General features: G+C 38.8%; 1 protein-coding gene across 2 annotated transcripts in view; it reads right to left on the reverse strand.

Moving 5' to 3' along the window:
* IKBIP (IKBKB interacting protein) overlaps positions 1 to 16,203 on the reverse strand; it is a 29,675-nt gene continuing 13,472 nt past the window's right edge. Inside the window, exon 3 of one of the 2 annotated variants that reach the window (XM_023184065.1) lies at positions 1 to 933. In XM_023184065.1, the coding sequence (XP_023039833.1) occupies positions 178 to 933 (756 nt within the window). In that variant the 3' untranslated portion in view covers positions 1 to 177. Of the gene's footprint in view, positions 934 to 9,938; positions 12,769 to 16,203 lie in introns of those variants that run through there. The other variant, XM_023184004.2, reaches the window with a different exon arrangement.

Consider the following 16,203-nt stretch of genomic DNA (forward strand, 5'->3'; position numbering starts at 1 on the left):
TAGGTTTTAGCACATTTATTTTGGAAAACCAACCTGTTTAAAAGTTTTATTTTTACTGTACAAAATAGGATTAAATATAAAAAGACTTTTACTCCAAAATATCATTATTTCTGATTTACCAGTCTTCTCACGAGAGGTCCCATTAAAACATTACCTTAGTCTAATGCCAATGTCAGACTAATTCATATCTGAAATGTGTGCTATTTCATCTTTAATATCCTTAATCTCAGCTTGGACTATTGTTAAATTAGATATTTTTTCATTTAAGAAAGCAATTTCTTTCTCTCTTTGTAGTAAGTCAGTAACCAATCTCCCAATGCGTAGTGTTAAATCATTTACTAATGGTTCTAAACGGGAAAAGTCCTTCTTTAGATTATACACCTTTGGTTTTAGATCATTTGCAAAAGTCACTGTCTTCAGAACTTTGGCTCTGTCACTTTCTAAGCTTAGAAATCTATCTGTATGTTTGTCAAAGCCACTCTTTAGTTCAGTTAGTGTCTTCTTAACAGAGTTAATTCTTTGTGAATTTTCAGATGCTGTCTTTCGGAGTGTTGCTGTTCGATCAATACTACTTGAAAGAAGATCACCTATATTTTTTACTGTATTTTTTTCTACTTTTTCTATTTTATTTTCTAGTTCTTGCACAGAATCTGTCAATGATATTACATCAGTTACTAAACCTGAAATCCGTCGTATATCTGTTTTTACAGTTGTAATCTTGAGACCAACATCTTTTGCCATGGAAGTTGTACTTTGGTCTACTTTTGTAACATCTTGAGAAAGCGTTGTCAGATTGTTGTTCAGTATATCCTGTTTTTCAGTTATCCTGTTGGACCAAATTTTTACCTCATTAATTTCTTCCTGTAGACGCTTTAGATGAGCAATTATTTGAAAAGACTTCAATTGTTCCACGATAGCTTCAGATTTCTGCCACTATAAGAAAATATAATATCACAATGATTAAATTTATTAGAAGCTTAACATTTAAAATTCATCTTAAATTTTACAATTCTTTTTTTTTTTTGAGACGGAGTCTTGCTCTGCCGCCCAGGCTGGAGTGCAGTGGCCCGATCTCAGCTCACTGCAAGCTCCGCCTCCTGGGTTCACGCCATTCTCCTGTCTCAGCCTCCCGAGTAGCTGGGACTACAGGCGCCCGCCTCGTCGCCCGGCTAGTTTTTTGTATTTTCTATTAGAGACGGGGTTTCACCGTATTAGCCAGGATGGTCTCGATCTCCTGACCTCGTGATCCGCCCGTCTCGGCCTCCCAAAGTGCTGGGATTACAGGCTTGAGCCACCGCGCCCGGCCAATTCTTTTTAATTTAATTATTTTTTTTTTTGAGATGGAGGCTTGCTCTGTTACCCAGGCTGGAGTACAGTGGCATGATCTCGGCTCACTGCAACCTCTGCCTCCTGGGTTCAAGTGCTTCTCCTGACTCAGTCTCCCAAGTAGCTGGGATTACAGGCACCCACCCCCCCCCCCACCTACCTTTTTTTTGCATTTTTAGTAGAGACGGGGTTTCACCATGTTGGTTAGGCTGGTCTGAAACACCTAATCTCAAGTGATTCGCCTGCCTCAGCCTCCCAAAGTGCTAAGATTATAAGCCGTGAGCCATCATGCCTGGCCTCTTAGCAGTTTTCAAGTATACATTATTAATAGTCATCATACTATACAATAGATCTCTAGAACTTATTCTTCCTGTTTAACTGAAACTTTGTATTCTTTGATCAACATCTCTCTATTGCCCTACCCTGTCCCCTCCAATCCCTCGTAACCACTATTCTACTCTGTACTTCTATGAGTCTGACTTTTTTAGATTCCACATATAATTGACATCATGTAGTATTTGTCTGTCTGTGCCTGGTTCATTCCACTTAGCTTAATATCCTTTAGGTTCATCCATGTAGTCACAAATAACAGGATTTCCCTCTTTTTAAAGGCAGAACAGCATTGTGTGTGTGTGTGCGTGTGTGCTATTTATCCATTCATCTGTTGATTGACACTTAGGTTGATTCTACATATCTTGGCTATTGGGACTAATGCTGCAATGAATATGGGAGTGCAGATAACTCCTTGACATAGTGATTCATTTCTTTTGGATATATATCCAAAAGTTGGATTGCTGGATCATATGATTATTCGTAGTGTTTTTTTTGAGGAAACTCCATACTGTTTTCCATAATGGCTATACATTCCCATCTACAGTGTACAATGTTTCCCTTTTCTCTACATTCTCACCAACACTTATCTTTTGTCTTTTTGATAATAAATATTCTAACAGGTGTGAGCTGATACCTCATTGTGGTTTTAATTTTTCATTTCCCTGATAATTAGTGATGTTGAGCATTTTTTCCGTATGCCCGTTGGCCATTACTGTGTCTTTTTTTGAGAAATGTCTATTCATGTCCATAGCCCATTTTTTAATCGTGTTTTTTTTTTTTTTTTTTTTTTTTTTTTGCTATTGAGTTCCTTATATATTTTGGATATTAAGCCATTCTCAGATTTATGGTGCATGAGTATTTTCTCCCATTCTATAGGTTGTCTCTTCACTCTGTTGACTGTTTCCTTTTCTGTACAGAAGCTTTTTAGTTTGATGCAATCCTATTTATTTTTGCTTTTGTTGCTTGTTCTTTTCGGGTTCTATTCAAAAAAATCTTTGCCAAGACTAATGTCAAGAAGCTTTTTCCTCATGTTTTCTTCTAGTAGTTTTCAATTTCTGGTGTTACATGTAAGTCCGTAATTCATTTTGAATTGGTTTTTGTATATGGTTTGACATAAGGGTCCAGTTTCATTCTTCCGCATAGGATATCCAGTTTTCTCAACAGCATTTATTAGAGAGATGTCCTTTCCCCATTCTGTGTTTTTGGCACGTTGGATGAGAATCATTTGAACATATACTTGTAGATGTATTTCTGGGCTCTCTATTCTGTTCCATTAGTCCATGTTTTTTCAAATGCTGGTATTATGCTGTTTGGATTACTACAGCTTTGCAGTGTATTTTGACATCAGGTAGTGTGATGTCTCCAGCTTTGTTCTTTTTGTTCAACATTGCTTTGACTATTTGGGGTCTAAGGCAACTGCAAACAAGTTATAGCAAATGCTAGAATGAAGGGACCAATGTCGAAGATTGTATGTCTATGCTTTATTGGCCTGTAACTTTTATGAACAGTTTTCTGGCCTATCTAACTATCCATGAGACCTTGAATAATTCAACTAATTCTCAAGTTCCTAGTATGTTGTTAGGCATGCAAAATATGAGGAACATAAAGATGAGTATAACTCGAGCTGTGGCCTCAACTTAGTTTAGTAGAGAAGACAGGTAAGTAAAATAAAATAATTTCCAAGGTTCTAAAATTCTGATTCAAAATGCAGCTGTTTTTCAACTTTTGTATGTTTCAATGCCATCCTTCTTCCCCACTATACATTATGTACTGAAAGTTTTTAAATTGTCATCATCTTGGACACATTAACTGATAAACATTTTGAGCCACCCAAGTGTCTGGCAACATTTTGAAGTTGTTATTTTTGTTGTTGTTTGTGGTGATGGTTCCTGTGTCTGTGCACACACATGTGCGTGCCTATATAGCAGTGTTGGGGAGTTGAATATTTTATTGAACTTTAAATATTTGACATTTTATTGCACTGTGCTATCAGTTAATAAAATGAAGAAGGGAAAATTACACAGTGATAAGATGGATAGATCTCATAAACAATACAAAGGTGGATAAAGTCGGACAATTAAAACAAAAATGAAAATCAGGTAAGACTATTTAGCTTCAATCAGAAGATTAGCCTATCGACTGTGTGCTCAATTATGAAGAAAAATAAATTAAGAAACAAATGTAAAATGGCTAGAAATACATTGCTAATGCCTATGCCCAAAGACAGATATACAGTAATTACTCTGGAAAAAGAATCCCATTTATAATGTGTAAGTCAATCATTTGACTTTTGCACATTTAACTTTCAGCTTGTTTTCTAGGAAAGCACTATGTTGTAAAGTAGGAAATTACAACTTTCTATTAATAAAACTAGCTTGATTCTACAACATATACTATACTACAGTATGTGCTAATATGATCAAGAACAGTCTCTGCTTTTAGGGAGTTTGTAGTTTAGTTTGGGACACAGAAATGTTGATAAATGTATTATTTAAAACTCAAAAAAGAAGAAATAAAAAAGCTTGAGTCCAGGAGTTTGACGCTGTAGTGTGCTATGATTGTGCCTATGAATACTAACTGTGCTGCAGGCTGGGCACATAGCAAGACCCCCATCTCTAAAACAAAAAAATTGAAATTAAAATTTATAAAAACAAATAATCAGACTGGAAAACATTTTTACAAAATTAAATATGCAGTATAATCTATCTTTTTTCTAAAATAACTGTATATTTCTTCAATGTTTTCTTATCAATTATCTTTCTTTAAAAAAAAAATTTTGAGATGGGGGTCTCACTATGCTGCCCAGGCTGGTCTTGAACTCCTGGCTCAAGTAATCCTCCCAAAGTGCTGGGATTACAGGCGTGAGCCACTACACCTAGCTTGAATTATCTTTCTTAAATTGCATTTGGCTGACTCGGCTAATGCCAACCTTTTGAGATTATTTTGGTTATCATACATTTAGTTTTATTTAACATAAATAAAAATGCATTATGCTCAGAATATTACTTTGAGGGCAGCTTTAAAAAGAAGCAGCCATATAGTTGCAAAATAACTATAATGAAGTATGGAAATGGAGCAGTAGGACAAAATAATTCTAAGTAGCAATTCCCCCACTTCGCCCCATCACAAATGTTTAATTTCAAAATACACTTGAGGATTTTTCTCCTCAATCACTTTATGCTAAAATTAATTATTGGTGGATAAAGTGGTCCAAAATGTGTTTTTTGGTAGGGAAGTGAGCTTGCGAAAATGTTCCTGTGGGTATGACATTAAGCAGTAGCCGCAAATAGGAAGGAAACCAAGAAGTGACTGCAAAATCACATTTTATTTTTAAGGAGGAAGTTTTGCAATACAGTGTATTTGATGAAACAGTCTCCCAAGGGAGAAAATACTAGATGGTTACTTTCGTCTATTTCATTACCAGGTTATCATTTATTAATGTATCTACTCTGGTAAAAGTAGCTTAATAGCAATTAAACAATTAAGATGTCGATGAATGAGCTTAGCTTATTCTTAGAAGGATCAGATTATTCGGAAGAAGCTGTTAGTAAATCTCTTTGTTTCACTTGGTTGTTTATAAAAGCAATCTATCATGAACTTCTATTGATCTTTACTAAAATATAAGCTCAACACAGTGTGGTAATAGTCTAGAGATTGTTGTATTAATCACGAGGTCAGGAGATCGAGACCATCCTGGCTAACACTGTGAAACCCTGTCTCTACTAAAAAATACAAAAAACTAGCTGGGCGAGGTGGCGGGCGCCTGTAGTCCAGCTACTCGGGAGGCTGAGGCAGGAGAATGGCGTAAACCCGGGAGGCGGAGTTTGCAGTGAGCTGAGATCCGGCCACTGCACTCCAGCCTGGGCGATAGAGCGAGACTCCGTCTCAAAAAAAAAAAAAAAAAAAAAAATTACTTCGGGCTTGGTTAACCTATTTGCCTAGGATGGATAGAAGAGTTAGAGTCTATCAGTAGCTGAAAAGAGCACATCAGTGAAGGCTGGGGATGGTGGCTCATGCCTGTAATCCCAGCACTTTTGTGAGGTGGGGTGGATGGATCACTTGAGCTCAAGAGTTCAAGGCCAGCCTGGGCAACATGGTGAAACTCCATCTCTACAAAAATTACAAAAATAGTCGGGCTGAGCTGGGAGGATGGCTTGATCCTGGGAGGCAGAGGTTGCAGTGAGCTGAGATCATGCCACTGCACTCCAGTCTGGGCAACAGAACCAGACCCTTTCTCAGAAAAAAAAAAAAAAAAAAAAAAAATGTACATCAGTGATTTGATTATTTATTTATTTATGAGATGGAGTCTTGCTCTACTGCCCAGGCTGGAGTGCAGTGGTGCAATCTCTGCTCACTGCAACCTCTGCCACCCAAGTGATTCTCTGGCCTCAGCCTCCCAAGTAGCTGGGATTACAGGCATGCACCACCACACCTGGCTAAGTTTTCTATCTGTTTTTTTGTTTGTTTGTTTTTAGTAGAGACGGTGTTTCACTATGTTGTAAACTCCTGACCTCAAGTGATCCGCCCACCTCAGCCTCCCAAAGTGCTGGGATTACAGACATGAACCACTGCCCCCAGCCAGAATATTTATTAAATTCCTATCATACATTCAAGGTATGAGGCTAGATGCTGTCCTGTAGTGTTAAACATTGCCTGGATCTACAAGCACAGCAACATGGTTCAAGAATATGATTTCTAGGTCCAAACTGCTTTCTAAAAACTTGCTAAAGGATTTTTTTTTTTTTTTTTGAGACAGAGTCTTGCTCTGTCACCCAGGCTGGAGTGCAGTGGCGCCATCTCAGCTCACTGCAACCTCCGCCTCCTGGGTTCAAGAGATTCTCTTGCCTCAGCCTCCTGAGTAGCTGGGATTACAGGAACCCACTGTCACGCTCAACTAATTTTTTATTTTTAGCAGAGACAGAGGTTTCACCATGTTGGCCAGGACGGGCTCGATCTCCTGACCTCGTGATCCACCCACCTTGGCCTCCCAAAGTGCTGAAATTACAGGTGTGCACCACTGCGCCCAGCTAGGATCTTTGAATTCTGTTAAAGGACCTGGACATTTTATTGATCTGTATAATTTAAAACCATTTAGATCAGGCACAGTGGCTCACACCTGTTATCCCAGCACCTTGGGAGGCCACGGAAGGAGGATCCGTTGAGGTCAGGAGTTTGAGACCAGCCTGGGCCACATAGAGAGATCCTCATCTCTACTTTTTTTTATATTAAAAAAAGGGGTAAATAAGTAAATAAAACCACTTAAAGTCAGAAGACATCTTAGGGATTACTGGTATAATTCTCTCCTTTTACTATTTAAAACTAAGCCCTAAAACAAAGTGCCCAGAATATGCAGTGGCAAAACCTATTAATAGATTAGAGGAGTACAGCCTAGAGATCTTCAGCACTGCTTTCTCCTCTTCTCCAATATTTATTCATTTATTGATTCCTTCTTATGCTCAAGGGCCAAACAATTTTAGAGCACAGCTACAGCTTTTGAGGGACTTACAGTCCAGTTTAATGGCAACATAGTAGAGAACACATTTGACTGAATTATTGCTTTTTGAGTTATCAACATAGTTCTACTAACAGCAGATTTGTTGTGATTTTTCTCCCCTAGTTGAACAGTAGCAGGCTCCATGGTATAGTGAGATGTCCTTGGCCTCTGGAATTGAACAGACCCAGGTCTGCAGTGTGATTGCAAGGTTCCCAATGTTCCTAAGTCTCCATTTCCTTATTTGTTAAATGGGTCTAATAGCTAGCAAAGGTGTAGTAAGGATTAGTGATAATGACTGGCACAAGGTAGGTAATTAACATATAGAGCTGTTATGATGATGATAATGAAGGCCGGGCGCAGTGGCTCACGTCTGTAATCCCAGCACTTTGGGAGGCCAAGGAAGGCGGATCACGAGGTCAAGAGATCGAGATCATCCTGGCCAACATGGAGAAACCCCATCTCTACTAAAAATACAAAAATTAGCTGGGCGTGGTGGCACGTGCCTATAGTCCCAGCTACTTGGGAGGCTGAGGCAGGAGAATCGCTTGAACCCGGGAGGTGGAGGTTGCAGTGAGCTGAGATCCGGCCACTGCACTCCAGCCTAGGGACAGAGTGAGACTCCGTCTTAAAAAAAAAAAAAAAAAAAGGAATGATGATGATGAATGTACATCTCCTAGAAATGCTTGACATATGTGTGGGTATGTTATTTTAACAAGTGCTAAAATGTTAGTTCTCTCCTCTCCTGCTGTATAAAGCTGGGGTGGAGTATTTTGATTTGTATTAAATTAATAGTTTATAGGCTGGTCATGGTGGCTTACACCTCTAATCCCAGCACTTTGGGAGGTCGAGGTGGGAGAACTGCTTCAGCCCAGGAGTTTGAGACCAGCCTGGGCAACATGAGACTGTTTCTACAAAAAAATAAAATTAGCTGGGCATGGTGGTGTGCACCTGTAATTCCCGCAATCCGAGGAGCTGAGATGGGAGGATCCCTTGGGCCCAGGAGGTTGAAGCTGCAGTGAGCTGTGATCACACCACTACACTCCAGCCTGGGTGACAGAGTGAGATCCTGTCTCAAGATTAATTAATAGCTTATAAATTGAAATGAGCAGGTGCTAGGAAAATTTATAGAGCTTTTGTCAACTGTGCAAATATGGGGTAAGTCTACAAAGGATGGTTTCTTTTTTTCTTATTGAGTTTGGTAAATTTTCAGCATCATTATTGTGTAATGGTACATCAAAATGTGCACAATATATAGATTCATACAAAGGTCTACAATTAGGTTGACATTAAAAATACTACTACTAATTTTGCATCTTATGGGTTTTTCTATGAAGCCATACAGGCTAATAAATGAAGAGTTTTAGTTATAAAATATACAAGTATACTTAGTCAATAGTTTCTGATCATTTAGCTAAATTTAAGGCAATGTTACATTTAAAAATTGTATATTCAAGAGTTTAAAAATAAGTAGGTACTTGTATTGTAAAAGTGATTTATTCATATTACATTAAAAAAAATTGATCCAGTCCTTTTTTTTTTTGAAATGGAGTCTCACTCTGTTGCCAGGCTGTAGTGCAATGGCATGATTTTGGTTCACTGCAACCTCTGCCTCCCAGGTTCAAGCAATTCTCCTGCCTCAGCCTCCCACGTAGCTGGGATTACAGGTACCTGCTACCACGTCTGGCTAATTTTTGTATTTTTAGTAAAGACAGGGTTTCACCATATTGGCCAGGCTGGTCTCCAACTCCTGACCTCAGGTGACCCGCCCACCTCAGCCTCCCAAAGTGCTGGGATTACAGGGGTGAGCCACTGAGCCCAGCTGATCCAGTACTCTTATGCTTTTGAGACAGGGTCTTGCTCTGTCACCCAGGCTGGAATGCAGTGGTGCAGATCACTGCAACCTTGAACACCTGGGCTCAGCCTCCTGTGTCGCTAGGACCACAGGGATGGACTTTTTTTTTTGACTTTTAGTAGACATGAGGTCCTGTCATGTCATCCAGGCTGGTCTTGAACTCCTGAGCTCAAGCGATCTTCTCACCTCAGCTTCCCAGAGTGTTGGAATTATGGGAGTCAGCCATTGTGCTTGGCCCCACTTCTCCTTACACTTTTTTTTTCTTTGTAGGGACGAGGTCTCACTATGTTACCCAGGCTGTCTCAAACTCCTGGGCTCAAGCCATTCTGCCTCAGCCTCCCAAAGTATTGGGATTACAAGTATGAGGCACTGTGCCTGGCCACTGTATAAGAAATTAATTGATATAAAATTTATTATCAATTACAAAGATACAAAAATGTGTTTTAGGATATTGGTAATTTTCCCTAAAGAAAAGACTAACAATGTAATTTAATATTTGATATACAGGAAAGTTTTTGAAATTTTAAGCATCTGTGTTAAATAAATGAATGGAAGAAACAAAAAGACAAATTAAGTACATCTAAATCTCGATAATAACAATTTCTTAATAGGCAAACCTCTTCATAAATACAGGATATGTCTATATCTACATATCTATACACACATACACACCATACACACACATATACACTTTGTTTTCTCATGTTATACTTATAGAAGTGCAGTTTTTCTTTCCCTTGTATCATCATAGAGCACAGTGGCCACATTGTTTTCATTTACTTTCAGTAACCATTACCATGGTATATATAAGTTCAAATAACCTTATATTAAATGTGGTGATAGGTGAGAAAAAAATATTTAAACAAGAAGAGTATAAGAGAAGAAATTACATTTGCCTTGACAGGATGGAAGTTAAAACAACAAAGTTCCAGCTTACTTTATAATCTATTTTATTGGCATTAAAATAAAAGTAAACAAATAGAATTTTGTCAGTGCATGCAAATAAGAGACATTCAGAAGTCAAGAAGTGTAATTTTAAGACCGCAAAAATTAATGCTATGCCCCTTAACAACAGAACTGGCCAGGCTTATTTTTATGATTCATGGCTGTCTACCACAGGCCCTCTTAATTCCGATGGAGAACGAGTTTGGGGGTTCTCCAAAAACTTGCAAATTTACATATTAAAACTACTTGATCAAAACTACCTTTTTGTAACTGACGGCTTTCAAGTTCTTTAATTCCTCTGAAAACTTCATTATAAAACTGGTAAGGTTACTGGCAAAGAAACAAGAACAAACTTCCATATATAGTTGACTACATTATATAATTTCAAATAAAATCAATTCGTAAAACAAATTTAGTGGTTTGGGAAATCTTTAAAATGACATACTTTTAACTATCATAGTTACTATCATAACTAATTATCAGAGTTATGTTACTTTTCCCTCAAAACAGACCACAGGCTTATTTATTTTTATTTACGTATTTATTTATCTATTTTTGAGACAGAGTCTCACTTTGTCACCCAGGCTGGAGTGCAGTGGCGCGATCTTGGCTCACTGTAAGCTCTGCCTTCCGGGTTCACGCCATTCTCCTGCCTCAGCCTCCCGCGTAGCTGGGACTACAGGCACTCGCCACCATTCCCGGCTAATGTTTTGTATTTTTTATTAGAGACGGGGTTCCACCATGTTAGCCAGGATGGTCTGGATTTCCTGACCTTGTGATCTGCCCACCTCGGCCTCCCCAAGTGCTGGGATTACAGGCGAGAGCCACTGCGCCTGGACTATTTATTTTTAAGTAAACTATCTAGAGATCATGGATCTAGCAAACTCATGTCTAACAAGTTGGAACTTAAAACCCAGGTATATAAAGATATTTCAAAGATGTATATACACATAATTCCTAAGAAAGGCCTATGTAAGAACATACTCACTCTGATTTTAAAAGTCTTTTTTTTTTTTTTTTTTTGAGACAGAGTCTCGCTCTGTCGCCCAGGCTGGAGTGCAGTGGCTGGATCTCAGCTCACTGCAAGCCCCGTCTCCCGGGTTCACGCCATTCTCCTGCCTCAGCCTCCCGAGTAGCTGGGACTACAGGCGCCTGCCATCTCGCCCGGCTAGTTTTTTGTATTTTAGTAGAGACGGGGTTTCACCGTGTTAGCCAGGATGGTCTCGATCTCCTGACCTTGTGATCCACCCATCTCGGCCTCCCAAAGTGCTGGGATTACAGGCTTGAGCCACCCCGCCCGGCTTGAAAGTCTTACAAGTATCCATAACACAGTTTAGAACCTTAAGAAAAACTAAAATGTTTCCCAGGCTTCATAGTTTTTCAGAAAGTGCCTATTAATTCATAGCAAAGGCACCAGACTCTCCCTCACGCATGTTGTATTTTATTTTACACAAAATTCCCATGGGCTTGGTTGTATGGATTCTTAACCTGCAGTGAATTATAAAAGAAAGTGAAGAACTGGCTGAGGCAGGCACATTACCAACCAACCTGACATCAAGATTAGGTGACAGAAAAGGTATGAGACATAGGTGTGAAAAATGGCAAACTGGGGTCATTTAGTGAAGCAGTAAATACTCTTCATTAGCCCCTGGAGACATCAATATATGTGGGTCCAATATAATAGGTGAAATTAATAATGATGTCCACTAATGCTTTAAAAATATTAAAAGTATTAAGTATCTTGTTTTAAAAGTAGAGAAACATTTTAAAAGAACTATTTCTATTTAAAATGGTTAAAATGAAGTAAGTTTCAGTGCTTAAACAGCTTTGATTATGTGGATAATCCATTTGTGTGGACATCTCATTTATTTTCCAATAATGTAGGATAAGATGAGGCATATCAAAGTAACTCAAAATCAATGGACTAATCAATTTATGTATAATGATATGGTTCATCAGAATAAATGTCACAAATTTAAAAATCACCACCAATTCCTTTATTTTCTATATTATATTCTTTTACAGTTTCCTTTTCTCCTGTAGTATGCATTGAGTATGCTATAAAATCATGAACTTTTTCTTTTAGAACATCCAGTTCATTTTGCATCTTTAATATGCGATTATCATACTGAATTCCTTCAAGGGTTTTCTGCATCTCCATTATTTCAGACACTGCTTTCAGCATATCATCTTCCATATGAAACATCTGCATAGTCAAATCTTCCATTTTCTTTTCTGTTCCTATCAGATCCTGAGAGACCCTGAGAACAGAGTGAACAGCACTTTCAATTGTTGGCAAATGTGTCTTGCATTCTTCAACTTTGGGTTCGTAGTCGGAAAGTTTATTAGTTAGATCTTCATCTCTGGCAAAGAGGGCATGCTGTTCCTCTTCTAACTTTTCAACTGCCTTTGTATCAGAGCCTAGCTGTTCCTCTACTCGCAGGAGATCTTCTTCTTCTTGTCTTTTTACTGTTCTAATATTTCTTAGTGTGCTATCTTCCAAATCTTTTAGCCGTTCAGTGAGTAATTTTATTTCCTGCTCAGCCGAGTTAATTTGGACAGTTACTCGAGAATGTGCATGTTTTGCTTCTGATTTGAAAATGTCTGTATTAATGTTTATTTCTTCTAGGCTTCTCTTCCAAAAATCCGTAATATTCTGAAATTTCTCATTAAGGCTTTGCATCCTTTGAGTGAGCACCTCTTCGTTATTTTGAATGCCATGCATGATATCTTGGAAGCTGGATACTTCCTGCTCAAACTGGGTCATCAAAGACATGGATGATGTAGCTTCCTGCAGGATGCTTTCAGTAGACTCAAGCTGCATTTATAACACAAAACAATTCCCAAGGCTACTTAATAATTTTCATATTAGAGAAACACACTTTAACAATCAGGAGCATAACACATGCCATGTTAAAATTCTGAAGATGTCTAAAATATCCAAGTATATCAGAATCATACTGACAAAGACATTTATTACGTTAATAGTTTTCACAAATATGTTAGCCCTGTGTTTTATTCATTTATTTATTTGGGACAGAGTCTCACCCTGTCACCCAGGCTGGAGTGCAGTGGAACCATCTCAGCTCACTGTAACCTCTGCCTCCTAGGTTCAAGGTATTCTCTTGCCTCAGCTTCCCCGAGTATCTGGGATTACAGGTACGTGCCACCATGCCTAGCTAATTTTTGTTATTTTTTTGTACAGATGGGGTTTCACCATGTTGGTCAGACTGGTCTTGAAGTGTCGGCCTCTAGTGATCTGCCTGCCTTGGCCTCCCAAAGTACTAGAATTACAGGCGAGAGCCGCCGCGCCCGGCCAGCACTGTTAAAAAAAAAAAATACACCTGAACACATAATCCTAGATATTTTAGCACTTTTATGGAAGCATATTCAAGAGAAAAGTCATGTTAAAGGGCCTGAAATAGATCACAATTTCCTCTTTTTCACTCCAATGGTAAGTAACTTAGATGTTATTTTTATGATTATTTGGCTTTTTAGAAACTGTAACTTTGTATAAAATTTGATATCTTTCCTAAATCCTATAATTCTGGAAGGGTTTCTGCTGAAAAAAATTTTCTGACCAACCTCTTGCAGAGAAAGTACTAGAATCAGGTCTTACAGCTACAAAGGCAAAATGAATCAAAAAACAGTTTAGTGAGACAAGTCAAATTGAATGGTAAAGTGTTTTAAGTATTTGTAAATTATGCTAAGCCTCTGGCACCTCCTAATCTATATCTGGAATATAGAAGGCCAAGTCATAGACCTCTTTTAGTCTATACTTAGATAACAGCTTTAGAGACTACAGGAAGGCCTAGAAATGATCATTAATTTATCATGTGCTTGCAGCATTACACTGAAGACATAATACTGAACAAGATACAGTTCTGCCCTTAAGCAGCTTTGTTTAATTGACGAGAAAGACAAGTGTATATGCACTATGACGGGGAAGAGCTATGGAAGCACGCTGGTGGAGACTCAACCTAGACTTCAGTGATGAAGGAAAGTATTTTAGAAAAAGTAATATCTAATATCTGCTTCCAGTTGCTTGCTCTCTAAATTAGCCTACATACTACTACTAGAGTAAGCTTTTAAAAACTGGCATGCCTATCATGGTACACTGTTACAAAACCTTTGATGTTCCCTAATACTTCTAGGATAAAGTCTCAAATTCTCTAACCTCTCCCTATGTTATCCTCCTCTCCTTTTTATTTAGTTACATTGTCCTTACTTCAAGGCTCAGACCGGATCTCAGCTCCTCGGTGCAGCATTTCTTCCACAGCCCTAGCCCTGACAACCTGAATTCCTGTAGTACCTATTACATATGCATTTGCCACATATTTGCCACTTAGCACATACAATTCAAAAATTTTGAGGGTTCACTCTGTGCCAGCCTTGTGTGAGACAGTGGAGACAAATACAGCATAGTCCTTGATTTCACAATTTGATTGGGAGACAGTGTTTGGATCTTCCGCATCATATATTCTAGAGTCCCAACAAGATCTACTGAGTAACCTGTGTGAGGTAGTTCCATTATCAGGTTCTAGAGAAATGGAGATAAAAGATGCAGTGCTTGCTCTAAAGAGGAGTAAGGGAGCTAAACTAGCAACCAAAAAAATCACAATACATTATAAGTAGTATCACAAAAGAATTAGCACGGAGGGGCAATGGATGCTTTGAGGAGAGATAAAAAGTTAGGAGGGCGATGCAGAAAGGCCTGGAAGTGACTCCGAAATTGGACTCATTAACAGACTGATGAATTAGCAGGGTGCAGATGTGAAAGTTTCTAAATTTCATAGAAGAGACCATGTCTTATACCTTTGTGTAATCCCTACATCTCAGAGTACAAATAATATGTTTGTTGATGTTTAAGAAGAATGACCCTAAGCCTTCTAGTCCACCCCAATCAAGACCTAAAGAGTATATAACAAGAATGACTAACACCACTCTGAAATGTTGTTTAAAATTTATTTTAAGGGTTGGGCATGGTGGCTTATGCCTTAATCCCAACATGTTGGGAAGCCAAGGCAGAAGGACTGCTTGAGCCTAGGAGTTCGAGATCAGCCTGGGCAAAAAGCAAGACCCTGTCTCTACACACACACACAAAAATTAGTTGGGCATGGTGGTGTGCGCTTGGAGTCCCAGCTATTTGGGAGGCTGAGGTGGGAGGATTCCTTGAGCCCAAGAGTTCAGGGTTGCAGTGAGCTATGATCATGCCACTGCATTCCATCCTGGGTGACCGAGCAAGACCCTATCTCAAACACACTCACACACACACACTCTCTTAAAGAAAACGAAACAAAAAAACCAAGGAAATAAAAACTTCTTTTAAATGTACACATACAGCCATAATACAAGTTCCTTTTAAAATCAATCATGAGAAATACTAACCATTAACATGGTTAGGTTTAGTTGTTTTATTAGCAGTATTTTGAAGAGGCAAGCTTATCCTCACCTAAGGTAATGTCCTGTTGAGGAGGTTCATCAGAGCCTCACTGTAATCTGAAGGCAGTACACCCCAAGTAAGTTCAAGATGTTATAGATTTAATCTGCAAATATGTAGTGACTAGTATGCCACAGTAGCTAGCATTTATGGGCGCCAACATATTCTAATCGTTTTTCATTTTTATTTATTAAAATTTTTTTTTTGTAGAGATGGGTTCTCACCATGTTGCCTGGCCTGGTCTCAAACTGCCGGGCTCAAGTGATGCTCCCACCTTAGCTTCCCAAAGTGCTGACATTACAGGCACGAGCCACCACACCAGGCCTCATTTTTTCTTAAAGAAAGAGCTAGTAGGGCTGGGTATGGTGGCTCACGCTGTAATCCCAGCACTTTGGGAGGCTGAGGTAGGAGGATCACCTGAGGTTGGGAGATCGAGACCATCCTGGCTAACATGGTGAAACCCCATCTCTACTAAAAATACAAAAAATTATCCAGGTATGGTGGCGCATGCCTGTAATCCCAGCTACTTGGGAGGCTGAGGCAGGAGAATTGCTTGAACCCAGGAGGCGGAGGTTGCAGTGGGCCAGATGTCGCCACTGCACTCCAGCCTGGACAACAAGAACAAAACTCTGTCTCAAAAAAAAAAAAAAAAAAGAAAAGAAAAGAAAAAGAGCTAGTACTTTATTAGTGCTTGATTGTTTTTAAAGAATTTGTACATAAAGTAAGTCCTCACTTAACATCATTGGTAGGTTCTTAGAAACTGACTTTAAGTGGAACTATTCAGAGCAGCTCCTCCAACAACGTTGTTTCAAT

This window comes from Piliocolobus tephrosceles, chromosome 10 (genome assembly GCF_002776525.5).
Source record: "Piliocolobus tephrosceles isolate RC106 chromosome 10, ASM277652v3, whole genome shotgun sequence".
Taxonomy (NCBI): domain Eukaryota; kingdom Metazoa; phylum Chordata; class Mammalia; order Primates; family Cercopithecidae; genus Piliocolobus; species Piliocolobus tephrosceles.